The 24,297-nt window shown below is 34.6% G+C and overlaps 1 protein-coding gene across 1 annotated transcript; it reads right to left on the bottom strand.

Annotated features, from left to right (window-relative positions):
- Window positions 1-1,320: 1,320 nt before the first annotated feature.
- On the bottom strand, window positions 1,321-23,974 carry LOC110634690 (glycoprotein 3-alpha-L-fucosyltransferase A). The gene is made up of 7 exons (XM_058135433.1): window positions 23,187-23,974; window positions 21,719-21,879; window positions 19,772-20,013; window positions 3,754-3,858; window positions 3,334-3,490; window positions 2,922-3,149; window positions 1,321-1,853 (listed from the first exon to the last, which is right to left on the bottom strand). The coding sequence occupies exons 1-7, from the start codon at window positions 23,610-23,612 to the stop codon at window positions 1,598-1,600; spliced, it is 1,575 nt and encodes a 524-aa protein (XP_057991416.1). The 5' UTR covers window positions 23,613-23,974; the 3' UTR covers window positions 1,321-1,597.
- Window positions 23,975-24,297: the final 323 nt, after the last annotated feature.

Below are 24,297 nucleotides of genomic sequence, written 5' to 3'. Positions count from 1 at the left end.
TGAGTTGCGTTAGTCCAAATAAATTTATTAATTTAAAATTAAATTTAATAAATTTTAATTATAAAAATATTAAAATAATAAAACAATTTTATCTAAGGGTGCGTTTGAATGGTTTTAATTTTTAATTTTTCTTTTTTCATTAAAAAAAACTGAAAACACGGTCAAATAGGATTTATTTTTATATATATATATTTTTTACTTTGAGTCTATTAAGTAATATTAATTATTTTAGTAGCCGTTAACTGTTTTATTAGTCATTAGCTGTTAGATATTAATTATTAGTGATTAGTTATTTACATAGCTATTAAAGTACAAGTGCTCGATAAAAATAAATATTAGATTAGTTATTGAATGTTAAAATAATGATAAAATTTTATCTTAATCAAAACGCTCTCTCAATCTCTAAAAATTAAGAATGATAATTTTTTATAAATCACTCTCTTAATTTTTAAAAGTTAATATAAATATCATATCATTGAACAATATAAATAAGAGAAATAATATTTTAATTTTGATCAAAATACTAAACACTACTTTAAAAGTTATTATTTCTATTTTTAAAACAAAAAGCAGACACAGTGAAAACCATAAAAATAGGATTCTTTCTTTTGTTTTTCGTTTCACACTTCCTAATGCTCTCTCTCAGCTATTCCGTTTGATACTTCACACTTTGAGCAATTCTTCATCTCTGCTTCTCTGACACGTCCGTATCCTTTTAGCTTTGCTATTCAATCTATTAATCCATTTCTCATATTATTTTCTTTCTTAATGTTTTTTCACATAAATAAAATCTCTTTTAATATCGTCTTTTTATTATTCTATGTAAATTTAATTTAATATTAAATGAGTTAAAATTTTTATGAAAACAGTTTTCCTATTTTGAGTTTGAGAGTTTGATCTTAATATGATTTTGGGCGGAGAAGCTCATTTTAATAAAAACAAAAAAAATTACTGGTTAATAAGTAATATTTTAATTACTCTTTACTTTTTAAAAATGATAAACTCTGTTCTATGGAGACCATTATTGTTAAAATGGGATTGAAACCATGGATTAGTGACCCGTCCGATTTTCATAAATAAAACCCATTATCCCTTGTAAATTTGGATTGACCTAATCGACCCGGCTACTGACAACGGTGAATTATTTGCATACTAACACAGATTTCTTCAGATTAAGCTGAAGAAAGTTTGGGAATGGAACAGCACAGCCCCCGCACGCCTTCCATCCCTCTCAATCATGCCAATTGTGGAAATCTACAAGTCATATAAAGGCATCAAATATGCTGGCCAAGAGGGTGACCTTTGTTAAGATCAAGAGGATTAAGATCTGAAAGGAGTTTAGATTGTCTCAAATGATCATCATGAATAAGGGCCTTGACCCCAATGAGCCACACATTCTCAACACTCACAGTCGATTTTCACGTACCATCTATAACATTTCATTGCCCATGTAAACCATAGGATACATGGAGGGCAAAGGCAGAAGATGAATGTCACTATTCTCACAGAATCACCTCGACCCCTCCGCAAATATTACAGCAGCTGATGCTGAACACTAGTGGTCGTAGTCGGAAGTCGTGAGAGTGCAAACGTTACTCTAGACAAGTATCACTTCAAACTTTGCGCATGGGTTGATTTCCAAGTGATTCTGGAAATCAGCATCCCCGTTGAATTTGAATGCATATAAAGCTTGCCTTTGTGTCATACCTACTGGGTATATTCTGTAGATTTTATAATCATCTCCTCCTCTTATGCTTTCAGGTCTTTCCTGCTTCCAAACTGGTACATGTTTCATAGATTTGAACTTCTTCAACACTTCAGACTCCAGGGCATTTAGGGTCAAATTCCCAGACCTGCACACCACAATGTTATTAATGTTTCCATAACACGGAAACAAGAGGAAGCTAGAGATATCAAATCATTAATCACATTTTCATTTCTAGTCGTCTATTACAACTGAACACAGAAGAAAGGTAAATTGGCAATGTATCAATCATGAAAGATTTCTCTACTGGGTTTCCATAACCAAATCATAGGTTGAAGCAGATGCAATAACGACTTGAGTAGTTTTCTTTATTCTTTAACTTTATTTATGAAGAATGTGCATCTGCCTCTATGTGACACACATACACATGTAAATGCAAGTGTAAATCATAGCAGACAACCTTAATTAGACTACATTTTTTAAATTTTATTTCATCTACATATCTCCATTGTTGATCCAATAATGCAAGTGATATTTACCATGATCTCATGTACACCAAATCAAATTAAAATAATTAAAGAAAGGAATAAATGTTGCTTTAGATCAGACAGACAACCTTCTACATAAGGGGGAATGTTTTTCTGCAGCACACAACCACGTTCGTTCTGTCTCTCCATCACCCATCTTCTATCGTTTTCTTATCCATCTTTTCTACTCCACGTCTCTTTTCTGAATGCTTCCACCCTTCTTGAAAGAAACACACTCCCCCCCGCCCCAACCACCACCACCCAACCCCCCCCCCCCCCCCCCCCCTTCTTTCTCTCCCCATTTTCCTTTTTCTTATGCTTTTCCTCTTTTTTTTTGGTAACACTTTTTCTACCTTGTTAATTTTCCATCTTTAATTGTTAATTCTGCCACGTTAAATTGTTAATTATGCCATGCTGCCTCTTATGGATAAGTTTTATGTATATCATATGCATGTTTTTACTTTGATTTCAAAAATATCGTTGCTAGAATTCTAAATTTTATGTTATTAATAAGAATAACCTTATTTTAGTTCTTTTGCACCTTACCTATCTGAGGTGCACACTTACACCTTGTTTTAAGATTCCAAGATCCCTTTGTGCCTTAATTTTGTGCCTTCAATAACTACTGTCTAAATGCAATCAAATCTGAAAATTCTTATCCATAGCTTTTGTGAAACTGATGAGTATACCTCAAGAATATGGACTCCATTTCAAACCTTCCTCTTTCTCTTACATATAAATGATACACAATCTCTGAGCCTCTGGTGCACTTGCAGGGGCGTTTCTTAAACCGTGGGCTATGTTCCTCTTTCTCTCGAATCATAGTTGCCAAGTGAATGCAAAGGCGGCATGAAGAGTGTACAGCTGCCATATCAACAAGGGCCTTGAAAGAATCAGATGGTCCCTCATACTTCCATCTGATTAACAGACATCTCTTCATAAGAAACCATTCGAAAATAATACATCCACAGCACATACACATGAAATATATATATATATATATAAAAGAGATAGTAATACGCATGAAACAATTATAGCAACAAGAATCAAAATCAACTGAAAAGATATCAAATCATTTTACTATATCTGATTGAATCATACCTTAATGAACGATTGTATGCATCAGGATTTTCTGCAAGGTAATTCATAGATTTTGCAACTGATCCAACATCTTCTAGCTCCTTAATGTGTAAAATTGACCCAGGTGCAGGAGCAAAATCTTGAATATTTGGGGCACCAATAACCACAGGGATGGTTCCTACAAAATTTTATTGCAATTTCAATTCTCTCTGAAATTTTAGCGTTTCCAATTTTATTCGAGCATCTTTAATTCCATTATTTTTCATTTATTCCAATAAATTATTTCTAATCTTAAGTTTAGAGAAGATATCTACAATTTCAGGCAAATCTTTAATTCAGAAATAAAGGTGTGCAAAGACTTCTCAATCATGCGTAATTGCCACAATAAACTAAGGTATGTGGCAGAGACAGAGGAGAGAGATAGAGAGATTGTAATCATACCAGCAACAAGAGATTGGAAAAATTTTTCAGTAACATAATCCTCCTCATTTGAATTCTCAAAAGCCAAGCTAAATTTATATCGTTTGAGAGTCTCTACTTTGTCCACTGCAAAAGAAATTAATGAAGCAGAAGTTATAATGCATAGTTCCTGCTAAACAAATATATAGACCAACTGCTGTTATAAGGTGTTATGATCAAATTTAAAGAATCATTTTACAATATTTTGATTCACTTAACAGGTTTTATTTTCCATAAAAAAATAGAAATTCCAAAGCACTCTTCCAGCCATAGTTATTAAAGGCTCAAGGCGCACTAAGGAGCCAAGGAGTCCTAGAGCCTAGGCGCAAGGCGCAAAGCACAGGCGCGCGCTCGAGCAAGTGAGGCCGCAAAAGTAAAAAATTTAAAAAATCCATATAATTCAAGTAAATGTGATGCTTTTCCTTTTTTTTACTTTGACATATATCTTGAATTAGATTTGCTGGTTTGAGTGTAAGTAGTAGTCATTTTTGTCAATGAAAGTGTTTGATAAAGATGAAAATAAAGAAGACATGTCTTTCTAGAATCTTGTGCCTGAAACAAAGGCACACACTAGGCGCATAAGGCATTAGGGTTGGAACTTGGTGAGCCTTGAGACTGAGGCGCGCATTTAATAACTATGCTTCCAGCATCACCTCTTTCTTTAATTCTTAAGCAAGAATAATATTTTTTATTCCCAAAACCACCGTTGGGATGGATTTGTGGGGAAACAGGAAAGGATCAAATCAACAATAATTGCATTTGTTGGAAGAAGGAAGTGGCACCTAATGATTATAATTCATGGGACAAGCAATTGGGATGTTTTTTTTCCCATATTTAACAAGCATTGGCAAATGCAACGGCAGAGAAGATTGAGCAAACCTAAGTTACACAAGTGAAGATGACATGAGGTGTAAAAAGGAACATGAAAGCATTTTAAGACCTTTCTGAAAAGTGTCTTAAAACCTAGCAAAGTTAAGAAAAATGATTCATATAACCAGCCCAAATCAGGTTGAGACTGAGGTTGAGCTACACTGAGCAACCCAAGGCTTTCCTTGTAAGTTGTATCCAACTTCCAATTTGTTTGAAACTATTGTTTAACAGTTATTCAGTTTCAGACTAAACCATATGAAATTTACCTTAAAAACAATTTTGAATGGCCCCTTATGAACATATTCAAGGCGTTTTCTCAACAACAACTCTTACAGTAAAGCTAAAAAGACCCTTTATCTCTTCTCTAACATTTTACATACATCTGCAAACGCTAGAAACAACTCAGTTAATGTAGCAGATCCCAAAGTCAATGTTCGCATAATTTTAACCTACCACATTACTTTTATTAAATGGATTTCACGGATTTAAAGTAGAAGGTGCAAGACTATTTAGAGCCTATTTGGAAGGCACAGGCATGGAATCTAAGAGTGTCACTATGATGTGGATAAAAAGCTATGTTGATAGTATTCTTCCCATTAAAGAATCTCATAATTATAAGAAATCATGTGATTGATCAGCAAAATATGAGCTTTAGTAATGCTTGTATAAATTACTGATTTATGGTTTATTGATTAGATGTTGTTGAGAATTATGGGCTTGAGAGTGTAGATCATCAAATTGGCAGGGCTACATACTGAACTGGGCTTAAACTAGGCCCCCCATCACCAAAATAGCTTAAGCCATTTCGATTTAGTTTACAACACTTACATACCCTTTGATTTTCTTGTATATTGCAGATATGAAACTTGTTCCCACAAGCCATATTCCAATATTCACCCTTAAGTGCAATAGGATTCAGCTCAGGCTCACAAGGGCTCACAAGCCCAGCTGTCATATGCCATTGCACAGGATAACCCATCTAACTTGGTTCTAACTCCTTGTGGCTCAACCTTTGTTGCAACTATCCAATTATCTTCTTAGTAGATTGTTGTAATTTAGTAGGATTGGTATTTGAGTTAGGTTGGAACTCCTATAAAGCTTGAGAGTTGGGACTCTTATGTAACATGTAGTTATATTGCTGTGAATAGCTTGAATTAAATACACAAAATTTTCCTCGCAAATCTCTCTCTCTCACTTCCTTGTATTATTTTCACCTGGCATCAATGCCTAAAAAGGCGTGATTTCTTCTTTTCTTCCTATGCTCTTTTGTCCCTGAAGAAAAACAGCACTGTTTTATTTTGTTAACCATTTGCCATTAGAAGGTGGACTACGCCACCTGTCCGAAACATTTTCCCTATTACCAGCGAGTCAAAACCCAGAAGACCAACACCAAAATCTCAGCCATTGATCACCATGTGCAGCCACATCCATTCAAGCGCCGACGCGTGGCGCATTTTCCGGTGTCCTCCCTCACTGGATCTTGCAATGGAGGACTCACCAGAGGCAGGCGACTCACCCCAGCCTACACCTTCTTCTGGTTCTCTTCTTCTCTTCTGGGTTTCTCCAAACAACAGCCTTGGTCTAAATATTTAAGTCATTGATATTTTCATAACTAGTATCAGAGCCTAGATTGTAAGTCCCAGCTCTTTTCTTTCTTCTCTTCTCCCTTTGTTTCTCTTCTTCCCGAAAATACCCACTACACTTTGGTTCAAAAAAAATAAAGGTTCCAATTTCACTCTTAGTCTTCATTCATGTTTGAAAAAGGAGCCACTTCATCTACAATTGTTGAGAAACCTCTCTTTTCTTCTCCTTTCATATATTTCTTCATTTCTATCCAATTTTAGCACTGATGAGCATTCTGGTTCTATCCAACTATCCATCTTCACCATTTACAAATTGTGAATTTCAACATCGCTACATGCACATCTTGAGGAGTATTGAAGAATCTCATATTCATAAGAAAATTATGTGATTGATTAACAGGAATTGTTGGCTTGATTAATACTTGTATAAATGAGTAATTTATGGTTTATTGATAGGATATCATATAAATCTTGTGTCTTACATTAAAAATATGGATTCTTATGTATTATATTAAACACACAAGTTAATGAAATGTAAGCCTTGAGATTTTGTGTCTGTGGAGTAGGTTCTCGTTAGCCGAACCACTAAATCCTTCTCTTGTTAATTTCTCATATCTTGTTTAACATTCTAAATTTCATATCCTATTTAGGAATTTTTTTTTTTCCTTTGTTGTATATTTCCTAATTAGGGTTCCTAATCAAGGTTGTAATTATGACTGTAAAATAGGCATTTATATTTTTGTACATTCTAATTTTCTAGCTTATAATATTCTTGTCTTAGAATTATTCTATAAATAGGCCACCTTTAACTTTCATAATCAGAACTAAGAATTATTCAATTCAATCTTTTGTCTTCTATCTCAACATGGTCTCAAAGCCCTCAATTCATTAGGGTCTCAAAATACAATTCATGGGTATTGTTAACGTGGTTTGTTCAAAAAGATCTTTCTTAGCAACTTCAACTAGGGATTATTCAATAATATTGAATGCTTTTCTTCTAAGTAATGATCCTCCCTATACAATTTTCCTCTATATAGTCAAACATGCCCAAAAAAAAAAGAAAAAAAAAAAAACTTAGGTTTTCATATTTGTAAAATTAGAATGGGACATCAGGGTAGGATGACAATTACTCTCTTCAAATTAGCCTTCTAATGTTGGATGGAACAAATTATCTTTGTTTTGTCAACATCTTGCCTTCTATTCATTCAAGCTTAAGGTTTTAGGGGTCACATCTTGTTGGAATATTGAAGGTGGAAATGAAATCCCACACTGGTGGAGCATGAGAATTACAAATAGTATAGGTGTTGGCAAACCAAATAAAAAATGTCTTCAACCATTTTGGTGATGGACAGCCCAATTCAGTATGGATGCTTGCCTGTTTACTCATCCACTTACATGCTCTTTACTTTTCTTACACACTATCAATGTGGGACTCATTTCTACAAGCGATGTCCCAACAACATATATATATATATATATATATATATATATATATATATATATATATATATACACTCAACTAAGTTTTTATCCCAAAAATTTATTGAGATTGGCTATATGAATTTTCTTTTTTCACTCTAAACGAATTTGGGTTAAATCCTCGGAAATGTGTAATGCTTCTAGTTCATGTTGTACTACTCTCCTCCAAGTCAGTTTAGATCTACCACTTCTTTTCTTTCTGTTCTCTAACCCAATGTGTTATATATATATATATATATATATATATATATATATATATATATATATATATAAAACACATGATTTATATATAAAACACATGATTCCTAGGAGATAAAGAATAAGAAAAAATAGAGGTCAACAACAAAAAGAGAGGGGAAAAAAAAAAGATGAAGATGATGTATTAAAATAGCGAGACAACTCAATTCTCTTTTAGATTGATATGAATCTATGTAGTTAAGCTAATTACATCATCATATAGACCAGTCAAAATATACTTGCAAAGAAATAAACACATCCAATTGGCCCACTAGCCAACAAATGTTATCTTTCAAACGCCTAAAGTGCACACTTGGAGCCAGTCCCAAGGCTCGAGAAAAGAGGAGGGTTGCGGTAGGTGACAATCAGTGTAAAAGTTTTGTCACACCTCATGATATGGATTCAAATGATATAAACGTTGAAGCGTCTTCTACTTACGACAAGCTACATCAGAGCCCGAGTGTAGTGAGAAATATGCAAGGGTGTAGGGCGTTCACCAAAAGCGACGCTCCATGCCAGTGCCCAGGTGTGGTGTTAAAAGAGTAAGGGTTCCCACATCATGAACGGACGTAGGTAAAGAAGTTAGTCCATAGGACAGATAGTAGAACAAATAGTGGAACAGAACACAAGATAAGCATAGAGAACAATAGAAGATATCATAAAAGGAAATCAATTAGGAAGGAACAAAATAGGAGGAGAATCAGGGTTGGTACTTGGAAAGTTGGATCATTTACAAAAAAATTAATTGAGCTTGTCGATACCTTGGAAAGGAGAATGGTGAATATTGCTTGCATTCAAGAGACTAAATAGGTAGGAGAAAAAAGCAAGAAAGTGAGTAATTCAGGGTATAAACTGTGATTTATCGGAAATGAGAGAAACAAAAACAGAGTGGGCATAATCATAGACAGGACATTGAAAGATGCTGTAATAACTGTGAAAAGAGTAGGATATAGACTTATACCAGTAAAGCTAGTACTAGAAAGAAAAACAATAAATGTAATTAGTGCTTATGCCCCACAAATAAGACTAGATAGTTAGAGTAAACAAAGGTTTTGAGAAAATATGATAATCTAATGCAAAACATACCAAATGAAGAGAATGTTTTCATCGGTGGAGATCAGTTTTATCAAAGGCGAGCAAGGAGCCCAGGCGAGCAAGGCGCCAGGCGAGGCGAGGCGCCCCTCTGTCGCCTCAACTGGAATGCCTGGTTGGGCTTTGGGGAGGCAACGCCTCAGCCCAGCGAGGCGAGAGCGACACAGGCGAGAGGCGACGCCTCATCAAATCAACGGTAAGTTTTTTTTTTTTTTTTACATGAAAAAACTAATAAACCTACCACTTACCTGATGCCAACAAAAGAGCCGCACCACGAAGACAGCAGGAGCCGCTCTCTTCCTTGACCTCACGCTCGTGACAAAGACAGAACAAGTATGCCCTCTCTCTCTCTCTCTCTCTCTCTCTCTCTCTTATTTTCTTCTTCTTCTTCTTCTTCTTCTTCTTCTTCTTTCCTCTCTCCGATCTCTCTCTCTCTCACGTCTTCTTCTTTCTTTCCTCTCTCCGATCTCTCTCTCTCACGTCTTTTTCTACTTGGCTTTTTCCCTCTCCACTTATTCTTCTTTCCTTGCTGCGTAGACCACCTGTTTTTTATTTTTTCTTTTTTTTTCCCCTCTCCTCATTATTAATTAGTTATTATTAATTATTTATTTATTTGTTGTTAATTTAATTATTTTATTTTTTATTCTTATTAATTAATTATTTAAATTTTATGGGTATTGCTAAATTGATTATTTTACTTTGTATTCTTGTTTAATTAGTTAATTAATTAACATGGGTATTGTTGATTTGTTGGTAATTAGTTTAATTTTTATTTGTTATTCTTGTTAATTTGATTAGTTTTACTTTTTGCCTTGTTAATTAGACATTAGTTGTTAATTATTTATTTTATATAGGTATTATTAAATTATTGTTAATTTGATTTTTTTACTTTTTATTATTGTTAATTAATTGTTTAATTTATGGGTATTGTTAATTTGTTATTAATTAGTTTACCTTTTACTTGTTATTCTTGTTAATTATTTTTAGTTTGATTAATTTTGCTTTTTTCTTGTTAATTAGATTTAGTTGTTTATTTTATATGGATATTAACTTATTGTTAATTTGATTATTTTCTTTTTGTTCTTGGTAAGTAATTGTGTAATTTATATGGACATTATTAATTTGTTGTTAATTAGTTTACTTTTTACTTCTTATTATTGTTAATTAGTTGTTAGATTAATTAGTTTTACTTTTGTCTTGTTAATTAGACATTAGTTATTAATTAGTTGTTTATTTTATATTGTATTATTAATTTATTATTAATTTGATGATTTCACTTTTTGTTCTTATTAATTAATTGTTTAATTTATATGGACATTGTTAATTTGTTGTTAATTAGTTTACTGTTTTACTTTTTACTTATCTTATACTTAAGCTGAAAATACAAGTATGCACTACTTTCAATTTCTCTTATTTTAGATATAGATATAGTGTAAATAATGTTTCTTTTTTCTTTTTAATATGCTTTTTTACTTATTAACTATATATATATATATATATATATATATATATATATATACTCTCGCCTAAGGCTATAGAGTACTCTATCGCCTAAGGCTATAGAGTACTCTATCGCCTTAGTGTCGCATTTCGCCTTGATAACACTGGTGGAGATTTGAATGGACATGTAGAAAGTGATAGGCAAGGTTATAAGAATGTCCATGGAGGTTTTGGTTTTGGCAGCCGAAATGAGAAAGGAAAAAGCATCATGGATTTTGCTATGGTATACAACCTAATATTAACAAATACCTACTTTATAAAAAGAGAGTTACATTTAGTGACGTTTAAAAATGGGCAACATAAAAACCAAATTGACTTCTCTTAACCAGGAAAACAAATCTCTATGCAAAGACTGCAAGGTCATTCCAGGAGAGGCTTTAATAAGTCAACATGGGTTAGTGGCCTTGGATGTCAAATTTATAAACAATTCAAGTAAGGTTAGAAGAAATAGTGTAGCTCGAACAAAGTGGTAAGAGTTCAAAGGATTAAAGTAAGTGAAGTTCAAAAATAAGCTTCTCGAGTCTGAAGCATGGAAGATGGATGTGGAGGCCAATGATATGTGGATATAAATGGCATCAAAGATTAAAGAAGTAGCTAGAAAAGTACTTGGAGAGTCTAGAGGACATGGACCACCCTCAAAAGAGAGATGGTGGTGAAATGAGGAAGTACAAAAGGCAGTGAAGAGAAAGAAGGAATAATAATTAGGCATATAAATAGTACAAGATAGCAAAGAAAGAGGCAAAAAAGGCAGTTAGTCAAGTAAGAGCGTAGGCCTTTGAAAAGTTATATGAAAAACTTGAAACTAAAGAGGGGGAAAATATATTTATAGATTAGCAAGGAGAGGAGAAGAAATGTCAAGATCTCAATCAAGTTAGGTGCATTAAGGATAAAGAAGGAAAAGTGTGTTACGTACTATAGAAAGAAATATAAGAGAATATGATTAGATATTCTAAAAGTTGGGTAAGTAAGGAATTGAAGGGAAATGTGGATGAGTTGTTAGGGAGCCAGCTGTTCTGTAGTTGGCAAATGAGCTATTCTGTAGTTGGCAAGTGAGCTGTTCTACAGTTGGCAAGATGAGACAGCTGAGGCAGTTATGAGATAGTTGTTGTATAAATAACTCAGCTATATCTTTCTTGTATTCATTCCAGAATTAACAAGAAATACAATAACTACTCTCTATTCTCTTCTCTCTCTCTCTCTCTCTCTCTCTTTTCTCTCTACTCTTCTATTCTTTTCTATTAGAGTTCTCAAACCCTAACATTGGTATCAGAGCTTTGCATCCAAGAAACTAGTGGGCAATTCTTTCTTAAAGGTCGCAACCATGACTAGGTCTGTTGTGGTTGGCCCAGAAATGGTACGGATTGCAGAATTGGAGGAGCAAATGAGAAATTTGCAGGAAGTAACTCAGAGGAATGCTGAGGAACTGAATGATTTCAAGAAGGAGATGAAAGAGGAATTAAACAAGACTTCTTTAACCAATAATGCCATTTTGGAGGACTTGCGACAAATGATGATCACTCATGTGGTGGAAAGGAATAAGGGCGGCAGCAGTTCAGATGAGAGTGGAAGCAGAGTCAAAAACAGGGGAATGCAATCTAAACCTGTAGTGCAGCCAATCCCGTGGTACATTCAGTCCCTATAATCCAATCAATTCCTGCAGATAATAGGGGATTATTACCTATTCCTAACATGGGTGGTATGTCTCCATTATTGCCTAAAATTGAATTAGTTACTTTTAAAGGTAAAGAACCTAGGGCTTGGTTGAGAAAATGTGTTAAGTATTTTGACGTGTATAGGGTCCCTCATGATCAAAGAGTGCAATTAGCAAGTCTTTTCTTGCTTAATAAGACTGATGCTTGGTTTCACAATTGGGAAAAAGGAGAGAAACATTCTTGGGAGGAATTTGAGAAGGAAATTTGTAGTAGGTTTGGGGAGGATGGATTAGAAGATATAGTGGAGGAATTTATGAAACTGGGACAGCAAGGGACAATGGGGGAGTATCAAGATGAGTTTGAAGATTTAAGAATAAGGATGGAAAGACTATTACCTAATTTGGGGGAATCTTACTTTTTGTCAGGATTTATAGGAGATTTAAAAGATGAAATCAAATTAATGGTAAAGATGATGAAACCTGTCACTCTTTCCCAAGTTGTGGAAACAGCTAGATTGCAAGAACAATTGTTAGAAAACACCAAGAAACCTGGATCTGCAACTAATTCTTCCAAATTCAAAGCCATGACTAATAGTCCGACAACTTATTCCAATTCTTCTGTTCAATATTCCAGACCTTATCAAACCTATCAATACCCTCCTAGACCACCAAATTTTGATTCTCAAAATAAACTCAACCCCCTTGTTACCAAGCAACAATCAGTAGGTAGTACTGCTACAGTTACTAATATTTTCACAGTAGCCTTAAAACCTAATACCAATCAGACTCAACCAACAAGAAACTTACCTAAACCATGTTTTAAATGTGGTGAAAAGTATTTTCCGGGCATCAATGTAAGTCAAAGACATTGAATGCTTTGTGTATGGATGGGAAAGATGAGGAATTGGATGAGGAGTGGAATGATGTGGGGGCTGATATAGAAGAATTGAGAGAGGCTGGTTCCACCTTATCTGTTCATGCATTAGAGGGTAGTCATGGGGCTGACACTATAAGAATGTTAGGGATACACAAAAAGAGGCAATTGGTGATCCTCATTGATAGTGGTAATACCACTAGTTTTATGAACAAGAGGATAGCACAGGAACTGAAATTAGACTTAGTGCAGATTCCATTTAAAGCAGTTACTGTTGCTGATGGAAGAAAATTGGGTTGTAACCATCTATGTCAACAATTTAAATGGAAAATGCAGCATAATGACTATCTGTTTGACTTCAAAATATTGGAGTTAGGTGGATTTGACATGATTTTGGGAGTTGATTGGTTAAAAAATTATAATCCTGTTCTTTTTTATTTTGCTACATCTTGTATTACAATTGCAAAGGATGGCTAACACATTCAATTGCAGGGAATTGGTGAGGAAAATTTGCAATCTGGTTTGTGGCATTCTGATAATTTGTTGAGCAAAGGAAGGGTGGATTTTCAAACTCCTTTATTCAGTGTTGTGAATTCCAACCTGTCAATAGATTCTTTGGCTACTGCAACTGCTGTTTCTGTTCCAAATGAGAGGCTGCATGATTTAATTCAGAAGTATAAGGGTGTTTTTGCAGAACCTAAGGGGTTGCCTCCATTTAGGAGTCACAATCATGCTATTCCCTTACAATCAAATGCTCAGCCCATCAATATTAGACCCTACAGGTATCCTTATTATCAAAAGGCTGAAATAGAAAAACTTGTAGCTGATATGATAGAATCTTCAATAATTCAGCCTAGCACTAGCCCATATTCCTCTCCAGTTCTTTTGGTGAAGAAAAAAGATGGCACATGGAGATTTTGCATTGATTGTAGAAGGTTGAATGATCAAACAATAAAAGATAAGTTTCCCATCCCTATTATTGAAGATCTATTGGATGAATTGAATGGGACTAAAGTGTTTTCTAAGATAGATTTGAGGGCTGGATATCACCAAATTAGGATGTTGCCCGAGGATATTCCTAAGACAGCCTTTAGAACACACCATGGGCATTTTGAATTCAAAGTGATGCCTTTTGGGCTCACTAATGCTCCTGCAACATTTCAAGCCTTAATGAATCACATCTTCCAACCATTTTTAAGGAAGTTTGTGTTAGTATTTTTTGATGACATTTTGGTGTTTAGCAAGGATATGGAGTCTCATTTGCTGCATTTAGAGAAAATTTTTAAAGTATTACAAGCCCAACAATTATTTGCAAAGCAGTCTAAATGTTTTTTTGGGAAAACTGAGATTGAATACTTGGGGCATATAATTTCAGGGGCAGGGGTATCTACAGACCCTAAGAAGGTGGCTGCCATGGTTGATTGGCCTGTGCCTTCGTCTGTTAAAGAACTCAGAAGTTTTTTAGGCCTCACAGGGTATTATAGGAAATTTGTAAGGCACTATGGCATTATCTGCAGGCCTCTTACTGAATTATTGAAGAAAGATTCTTTTCATTGGAACAAGGCAGCCCAAACAGCATTTGATACTTTGAGGAGATTGATGTCTGAAGCACCAGTCCCTGCTCTTCCTAATTTTTCTAAGCCATTTATTGCGGAAACTGATGCAAGCAATTGGGGAATGGGTGCAATTTTACAGCAGCAAGGGCATCTAATTGCCTATATTTCTAAGGCATTTGGTCCTAGGAGTCAGGCTATGTCAGTATATGAAAAAGAGTTATTGGCTATTACTTTTGCAGTCAACAAATGGAGACATTATTTGGAGCAAGGGCAATTCTTTATTAAGACTGATCATGAAAGCATTAAGTATCTTTTGGAGCAAAGTTTACATAACAATTTGCAACAGAAGGGTATTTCAAAGTTGCTTGGTTTGGATTACAAAATTTTGCATAGAAAGGGCATTGAAAATAAGGTGGCAATTGCTTTATCCAGAAGGTGTGTTGATGTGGATTCTTATTCTTATGCTATGTATTCAGTGATGGTTCTAGTTTGGATGCAAAAGTTAATTGCTAGTTATGAAAATGATGGGAAAGCCTCTGACTTACTCCAGCAGTTGTTTTTTGATAAAGATGCAGTTTCTGGGTATCAATTGAAGAATGGTATTTTGTATTATAAAGATAGAATGTATGTGGGAACTAGTACCAATTTGAGGCAGGTGTTGTTGGAATCTTATCATAGTTCAGCAGTGGGAGGCCATTCAGGTGTTCATGCTACTTATTTGAAATTAAAGAAATTTTTCTTTTGGCCTGCTATGCTTAATGATGTCATGCAGTGGGTTCGTACCTGTGATACTTGTGCTAGATGCAAGGGAGAGCATTGTGCTTATCCAGGGTTATTACAACCTCTACCAATTCCTACTCAAGCTTGGCAGTAGCTGTCTATGGATTTTATTGAAAGATTGCCCAAGTCAAAGGGGAAAGATACTATTTTGGTAGTTGTTTGCAAATTTACTAAATTTGGCCATTTTATTTCACTAGCACATCCATTTTCTACTGTTTCTGTAGCCAAACTTTTCATGGATCACATTTTTAAGTTGCATGGAGCTCCTCAAGTTATTGTTCCTGGCAGAGATAAGGTGTTTACTAACTTATTTTGGCAAGAATTGTTTCGAAGTATGGGAATTAAACTTAATTTTAGTTCTGCCTATCACCCTCAGTCTAATGGACAAACTGAAAGAGTTAATCAGTGTGTGGAGAATTATTTGAGGTGCATGGTTCATTTGAGGCCTACTAATTGGAGCTCTTGGTTACCTATGACAGAACGGTGGTACAATTCCTCTTATCAAAGTGCTATTCAGATGACTCCATTTGATGCAATGTATGGGTATGCTCCACCTCTGTTTCATGAAAATTTTACTCTTGATTCATCAGTTGGGGCTGTAGGGAGATTGCTACAAGAGAGACAGCATCTTAATAATCTCTTAAAGGAAAATTTACAAGTGGCCCAGCATAGGATGAAGCAACAAGCTGACAAGAGGAGAACTGAGAGGGAATTTGTTGTTTGGGATTGGGTGTATTTGAAACTTCAGCCTTATAGGCAGACTTCAGTATCTGTTAGACAAACCCTTAAACTTTCTGCTAAGTTTTATGGGCCATTCAGAATTCTTGCTAAGATTGGGAAAGTTGCTTATCAATTAGACTTGCCTCCAACAGCTACTATTCACCCTATTTTCCATGTATCCATGCTTAAGAGGAACGTTGGGGATGGTGTGGTGGTTGCTACTGATTTACCTGTTATGCAAGATGACCACATTAAAGTTGTTCCTGAGCAGGTTTTGCAGACCAGGATAATTGAAAGAGGACACTAGAGAGTGGAACAGGGACTTATTAAGTGGCTTAATCTGTTAACAGAGGATGCCACTTGGGAAGATAGAAGCTCTATTGAAGGGCAGTTTCCTGAAGTCTCCCTTTCTTGGGGACAAGAAAGTGCTACAGGAGGGATTATTGTTACGTACTATAGAAAGAAATATAAGAGAATATGATTAGATATTCTAGAAGTTGGGTAAGTAAGGAATTGGAGCGAAATGTGGATGAGTTGTTAGGGAGCCAGCTCTTCTGTAGTTGGCAAGTGAGCTGTTCTGTAGTTGGCAAGTGAACTGTTCTGTAGTTGGCAAGTGAGATGTTCTACAGTTGGCAAGATAAGACAGCTAAGGCAGTTATGAGATAGTTGTTGTATAAATAACTCAGCTATATCTTTCTTGTATTCATTCCAGAATTTACAAGAAATACAATAACTACTCTCTCTCTCTCTCTCTCTCTCTCTCTCTCTCTCTCTCTCTCTCTTTTCTCTCTACTCTTCTATTCTTTTCTGTTAGAGTTCTCAAACCCTAACAAAGTGTTGGTAAAAGATGAGGAAATTACAGAAAAATGGAGAAATTATTTTGATGATCTCTTTAACAATAGTCAAAGTGATAATAGCGTGAATATAAACTATAGAGCAATAGAAAAGAATGTGAATTATATTAGAAGGATTAGATCTTTAAAAGTAAAGGAAGCACTTAAGAAAATGAAAGTGGGTAAAGCCTGTGGACCCGATGGAATACCAATTGAAATGTGAAAGTATTTGAGAAATATAGGAATAGCATAGTTAATTAAATTGTTTAATAAAATTCTAAACTCAAAGAAAATGTATGATGAATAAAGAAGGAGTATTTTAGCATCTATTTTTAAAAATAAGGGAGACATACAAAGTTGCTCAAACTATAGGGGAATTAAACTCGTAAGCCATACTGTGAAGTTGTGGGAGAGAGTTGTGAAACATCGACTACATCGTGACACTTCTATCTCTCCCAATCAATTTGGCTTCATGCCCGGTCGTTCAATTATGGAAGCGATTTTTCTCATTAGAAGCTTGATAGAGAAATATAGAGATGTGAAGAAAGATCTATATATGGTTTTTATCGATTTGAAGAAGGCTTATGATAGTGTTCCAAGATATGTCTTATGGAGAGTGTTAGAACAAGAGAGGGTATCTATTAAGTACATACAAGTGTTGAAAGATATGTATAAAGGAGCGACTACTATTGTACGCACAGTGGGAGGAGACACGAGATTTTCCTATCTCAATTGGATTACACCAAAGTTCAACCGTAAGCCCTTACCTTTTTACATTAGTTTTAGATGAATTAACGAAACATATACAAGAGAGTATCTCTTGGTGCATAATATTTGCAGATGATATAGTTCTAATAGATGGCATGATGTTTGCAGATGATATAGTTCTGATAGATGAGACGCGAGAAGAAGTCAATAGAAAACTGAAACTTTGGAGAAGTACTCTAGAGTCAAAGGGTTTTAAGTTAAGTAGAACGAAGACAGAATACAGGCATTGCAAGTTCAGTGAAGGCCGAACTCGTGATAGAGAAGGAGTTAGTTTGGATGGAGTGGTACTGCCCCAAAGTAATCACTTTAAATATCTCGACTAAATCCCTCAAGTAAATAGGGAATGTGAGGAGGATGTTTGTCATAGGATTAAAGCTGGATGGTTGAAGTGGAGAAGTGTCACGGGAGTTTTATGTGATCGCAAAATTCCCAATAAGTTGAAAGGAAAATTTTACTGTATAGTCATACGACCGGCCATGTTATATGGTAGTGAGTGTTGGGCACTGAAGGAGTCGTATGTGTCTAAGATAAGAGTTGCAGAGATGAGAATGTTAAGGTGAATGAGTGGTCATACTAAACTAGATAAAGTCCGTAATGAGAGTATTAGAGAAAAGGTAGGAGTGGCGTCAATTGAGGATAAGTTGAGAGAAGGGGGATTGAGATAGTTTGGTCATGTGAAGCGTAGACATACGGAAGCTCCAGTTAGACAAGTAGAGCACATTAGGTTAGGGGATAGAAAGAAAAGAAGGGGAAGACCTAAACTGACTTAAAAGAGAGTAATACAACATAACCTAGAAGCATTACACATTTCTGAGGATTTAACCCAAAATCGTTTAGAATGGAGGAAGAGAATCCATATAGCCGACCCCAAATTCTTGGGATAAAGGCTTAGTTGAGTTGAGTTGAGTTAAGTAATCCGAGTAGTATCGGAATCAAAGTGACCATGTCCCTTGACAAGAAATCTACAAAAACCACCTTGAGAGGAAGTAACAAATTGATCATCTAACAAGGCTTCAATGACATCTTTCTGTTGTGGAAGAGATGACAACACTGGCACATGTTGACCTACAAAAACACTAGAAGGCAGCTAGGACCAAATTGATACAGAACTAAGAATACTCAAAAGGGAGAAGAAATAAACTCTCAATATTATAATAGTTCTCAATTGTCAATATCAATAACAATAAACGCTACTAAAATACCTAGATGACATAGTTATTTATAATATAGTAACTAATCCTACTAGTACTAGGATTAGAAATCCCAAACAACAACTAAACCCTAATTAAATTAGTTGGGATTGGTTATATGAATCCTTTTTTGCCATTCAACTATATTTGATATATTAGGAATCCCAAAATAAGAAAATATTAAAACAACACTAATTCGAAATACTAAACCAACTCAAACTTCCTAAATAAAAACAATACCACTATTTAATTAAATTTCCTAAATTTCTTCCTAAACTATGTAGACCTAAAATCCATAGTAGAAGGTCTTGCATCATTTATTGTGGAGAATATTAAATTTCAACCTACGACATTGAACTATGCCTCAAGTTACCCAAGACTATTTGCTAATGAGGAAAACTTCCTGAAGTAATATGCATATCACTCAGCCAAACAACTAATAGAACGAGCAGAACTAGACTTAATCCTTGGAATCATGAATATACTTGTTTGTTTGCTTTAAGTGTCAAAAATTAGGAACTATATCCGTTTTATCCTATGCAAATTGCGCACAAAGGACAACCAACACATGCACATTTGTCCAAGATTCATCGTTTTCCTTGCCTAAAAACTGACCTAACATATATAAGCTCGCTAGGATTAAAGTTGTTGCTCCAAAATAGAAATTTAGAAATAAAAATCCACTCTCCAAGTTATGATCATCTTCAACAGCATAGGACTAGGTGATGAGATTAGCACTTCAAGGCAAAAGGTCAAGAAATCTCAAAGGAAAGTTACCAATTAAGATTGAAATTTAAAGATTAAACCTAACATTTGAGCATATGCATTATGCCAAACATAAAAATAAAATATCAAAGGCATGCTCACCTCTTCCATCACGATTCCGATGGCAACCACCATAAGAATCTATTTTGATTTTTGTCTTTTCAAGTCCCTCAAGAGCTTGCAAACGAAAGTTTCGTGCACCACAGTTAGAAATGAAAGCAGCTGCAAGTGCTTTTTCAGTCTTTGGCTGCATTGGTGCCATGATATCATACTCAGCCCAGGAAAAATATCCAACTGGCACATCTGATGAAAGACTAGTTGTCATTATAATTTTGTAACCCCTCCTAATTCACAAGAAAATCAGAACATCAGTTTTCCTCCTAATTTGCAAGAAAATTGAAGTATAAGTTTCATAAGCAAATATATATATATATATATATATATATATATATATATTGCTATGTGACTATTTCATTAAAAATGGCAAGAAAAACAATTTAAGAATAAGACAATTGACTTTTTTTTTTCCAACCTTTGCATGAATATGGTGGTGAAATGTTGCACTAGAGAACTAGTATTTCGAAAGGCAAGTTCTGGTGGAGAACAAGTAGTTTACATATCATTATTCTTTATGTATCCCAAGTCATCTCCTCAATGTTCAACGTCACAATCCAAAGAAATATTAGTGGCACTATTGCAAAATTAATGTTGAATTTAAGCAGCATTTGACACATCTCGTATGTGATTTATGTACTCTAATGTCCTTTGATATAAAATTATTTGATCAAGGAAAGAAGAAAAATTCCAAACAAAGAAAGACTTCAAATTCTTAACATATTTCCATCACATTTCCAAAATCTCATAGGTTCTTTACAGATGGAAAAAAACCTAATACCACACAGATAAGCATATCCTTTCAGTGTGATGCTTTAGTTTATATTATAATTTTTACAAATAGAAAAAAACTAATGCCAAGCAGATAAGCATGTCCTTTTAGTGTGATACTTTAGTTTATATTGTAATTTTTAGACAATTTAAATAAACCAATGGTTAAATACATATTCCTAGGCATCAAATGGTTGCCTTACAAAAGAAGTTTTAGGGAAAACATAGTCTCAATTGACACATCTCATATGTGATTGAAGTCTTGATTGTAAAAATTATATGTTTCTTGTAAAATATTTGATTGAAGTCTTGATTGTAAAAATTATATGTTTCTTGTAAAATATTTGTTTGGGAAATTTAGTGTTTCAATACAGCGAATATTTTTAATTTTATGATAGATTAACGTTTCTTCATACTAAGTATTCATTTAAAATCTTCCTAATTTGGGATTCGGATTCCTATTCCTAATTGTTGTAGGTTTAATTAATAAAGTCTCTATAAGTACTAGTTTCCTTTTTATAAAGGAATTATAACTGTCTGAATCAAAACATGTCGTGCCAATCATCTCTCTCTTCTCCTTCTTCCTTCACAAAGCTGCCTGCCACCGCAAATTGGGTTACTATTTCAACTCCAATACAACCACCAAGTTCTCTTCTTTACTCTCTCTAATTAACTCTAATTCAAACTCTTGACCCCAATCAAATTTATTCTTTAAATCTAAACTCTAAAATTAATCAATGGGCAGAGATTTGCCCAACATAAAAGCATTCATAGGCTGGTTGCAAGAAAATTTACTGTATAAATAGCTCAGCAACATCTTTTTTTCAGAATCCTAAAACAGTATACATTAACATAAAACTCTCTGTTTCAATTTTCTAAAAGCAACAGCTTGATATTTGTATAGAATTATCTGCATAAATCTTTTGTGCTACAAACACTGACTTTAAAGCCAATCAAAGGCAGGGCCTTACACCTAAATTAGAATGAAAACTTAACATATGTGATTAACCTCCATACACCAATCAACAGAAAGAGTCTATGGTAATATACAAACTTCAAACACAATTGGAAAAAATATTTTGATGCTTGCTTTAATACTTTGCCAAAAAACAAATTTTTCTCAGAATAAAAGTAAAACATTTATTTTAGCTTGTGCTTACCCACCGTCGTGCCTGTGCAATATTGTTCTCGGAATAGTAGTGAGATGATTCCATCGATCGGAGCACACTAACAGTTCCACCTTGGTTAGGTGAACCAAATGCAGCATCAGGTTTTCTACTGGAGTCAAATCCAAAACTGCATCCCACAGCACAAGTCCTCCACTCCTACATGGAATTGTATATATATGATGGATGGTGAAACATCAACAACAGGTAAAATCATTTTCAAACTCTTTTGAAACATTTGGCTGTATGAATCATCAAATCTAGGGAAAGCATAAGGATCCAAAAAAAACAAATTTACTCTCTTCTAAAATTTATCTCAGAAAGTACAAATTCTATGCACAAGTACAAGATTAGTTCTGTACAATATACACATGAGCTAAACAGTTTCATCTGATAGATTTTTCAATCTTTGATATATTTCTACCATTATGAAGCATATCTATTGTGCCACGGGAAACTGAAGTTTGAATTTAAACAGACCCTTGTATGGTCAGACTCGACTCTGATAAGTGGAAACTGTGTTCCCAAGTAAAATTAATGGAAGAGAAGAGAAACCAGCCCCTTTTGCATTGGACGATAAGCCAATGATGACTCAACTTAAAAATTCGGACACATAAAAATACTGCAAGTGCAGTCTTTCAATGGTATTATGCACCAAACTCTTCTTTTCAGGTTAAGCAAGTATGAACTAGAACAAATTGTTGAAAGAAGAACCATAGGGAACAAGCTTAATGTGAACACCTGAATACCATGTAAATAGGGTGGCTACATAGATTGCTTCACTCCATCTCCATTACTTTCTCTAGATAAATAGTCAATAACCAGATAACCATCATTTAAAAGTTTATTGTCAAGGCTAGATCTTTCTGCTAAAAAGGGCCAAGCTCAACACTATAATTATATGCATGCAAAGTAAAAAGATGTTACAGATGGCTAATCTATGAACTAGCAACTCAAGAATGTTCTCTACCAAAAAAAGGTCCACGTATGCATTCTGTCAAGATTAGTTCAACCATGGAACAAATGGAGAGGCTGTCCATATTGCCACGATATAAAAATTGGGCTTTAGAGTAACACAACACTGGGAACTAAGCTCACAGCCATCTAAGTATCAAGTTTCTCCACCCAACTACCCTATGCCATAAAAATCAACCAAACTAAGCTAATTAACCTTAACACTAATTACAGAGACCTACATGCATCCTTTTCTTCTGATTCCCACATCATAAACAACCAATTTAGATGCTGGAACACCATTATCTAGCTAGTATTAATCTTACTTGAGCAGGTTCCAGGAAGTGGAGGTAGTAATTTGGAAATGGACTTAATTTTCAAACCTTGACAAATCAGTGTGACGGTAACTCATAAATTCAAACCAAAAAAACAAGCAGCAGCGAAAAATAATACAACAAAACATACGCCACAGCTTAAAAATAACATGGAAAATAGTTAAAAATCAAACAAACCTTCTCAGCACCAATAACCAAGATAGGATCTTTATCAAAATCCCTTTTGTAAACCACAGCGTCCTCTTTCTCTAACCACTCCTCGCAACTATCTAAGCCCAAATTTCCTTCATTCTTCTGAAAATCTCCCAGTTTCTGTCCAAAATCCTCACTTTCCAAAACCGAGTCGTGCAATGGAGAAGACTTAAAGAACAAACTATCAGCCCATTCAACTAGAGCAGCATTTTTAGCCATGTCAAGACGGCCCAAAAAGGCGATCTCAGCTATAACCACAAGAACAACAAAAACAGGCAAAAAGTTTGACCATTTCTTCTTAGGAACCGAGACTGAAAAAGATGACGATGGTGGGGAAGATAACCCATCGGATAAAGGTAATCCTTCTTGAGTTGCAGTTCTCGACCCTCTTAAATTTGGCAAAACACCCATCAAGCAACACCCTTCTTTTCCCAACTAGAGCTATATCTTACTTCTCTTTCTCAGGGAAAAAAAAAATGGAAGAGAAAAGAGAAAGATGAAGAGAAAGAAAGTGAAGGAAAAAATAATTAAGTGATGTTATGAATGAATTCTAACCTCGAAGCTGTTACATGGGTTGTGATCCAATCTGTTTGTTTCAATAGCAAATTTTGGGTTATTATAGAGAGAACTTGGAAAAGAGGAGAGAAAGTTGGTTGGGTTTGGGTTTCTGAAGGTGTTGAATATTATTCAAGAGCGTGTTTTCAGGTACAAAGACTGTTCTTGAATTTATATTTCAGATGAGAGTCAATGGAGAAAATTAGATTTTATTAATTATTTTTATTTATTTATTAAACACAATTACACAAAGCTGGTTGAGCTGCTCGCCCCCAGAGAACGTCTCTTTGTCTTCAACCATGACTTATGCTGCCACGTCATGAGAACAACAGGGCCAATGACATGTTGACAACTGGGTTATTGTCAGGCTTACAAATCCACGTATTTTTTTCTTCGGTCCCGGCGCTATATTTTAAAAGTCTATTTAATATTATTAGATTTTTCAAACTTTGTGAGATCATAAAATTATTATTTTAGTAATTTATTGATAATAAAATAAAAATTACTATTAAATAAAAACATTATTTATTATATAAAATAT

The sequence above is a fragment of the Hevea brasiliensis genome, chromosome 14, assembly GCF_030052815.1.
Source record: "Hevea brasiliensis isolate MT/VB/25A 57/8 chromosome 14, ASM3005281v1, whole genome shotgun sequence".
Lineage (NCBI taxonomy): Eukaryota > Viridiplantae > Streptophyta > Magnoliopsida > Malpighiales > Euphorbiaceae > Hevea > Hevea brasiliensis.
This window is presented reverse-complemented; position numbering and strand designations above follow the sequence as displayed.

Excerpts from the sequence above, each read along its gene's own strand:
- LOC110634690 (XM_058135433.1), bottom strand. The coding sequence starts at position 23,612 with ATGGGTGTTTTGCCAAATTTAAGAGGGTCGAGAACTGCAACTCAAGAA. Across the intron at positions 3,859-19,771 it reads TCGGAATCGTGATGGAAGAG|TGGACAAAGTAGAGACTCTC; the intron begins GTGAGCATGCCT and ends TTTCTTTTGCAG. Across the intron at positions 3,150-3,333 it reads GCATACAATCGTTCATTAAG|ATGGAAGTATGAGGGACCAT; the intron begins GTATGATTCAAT and ends TCTGTTAATCAG.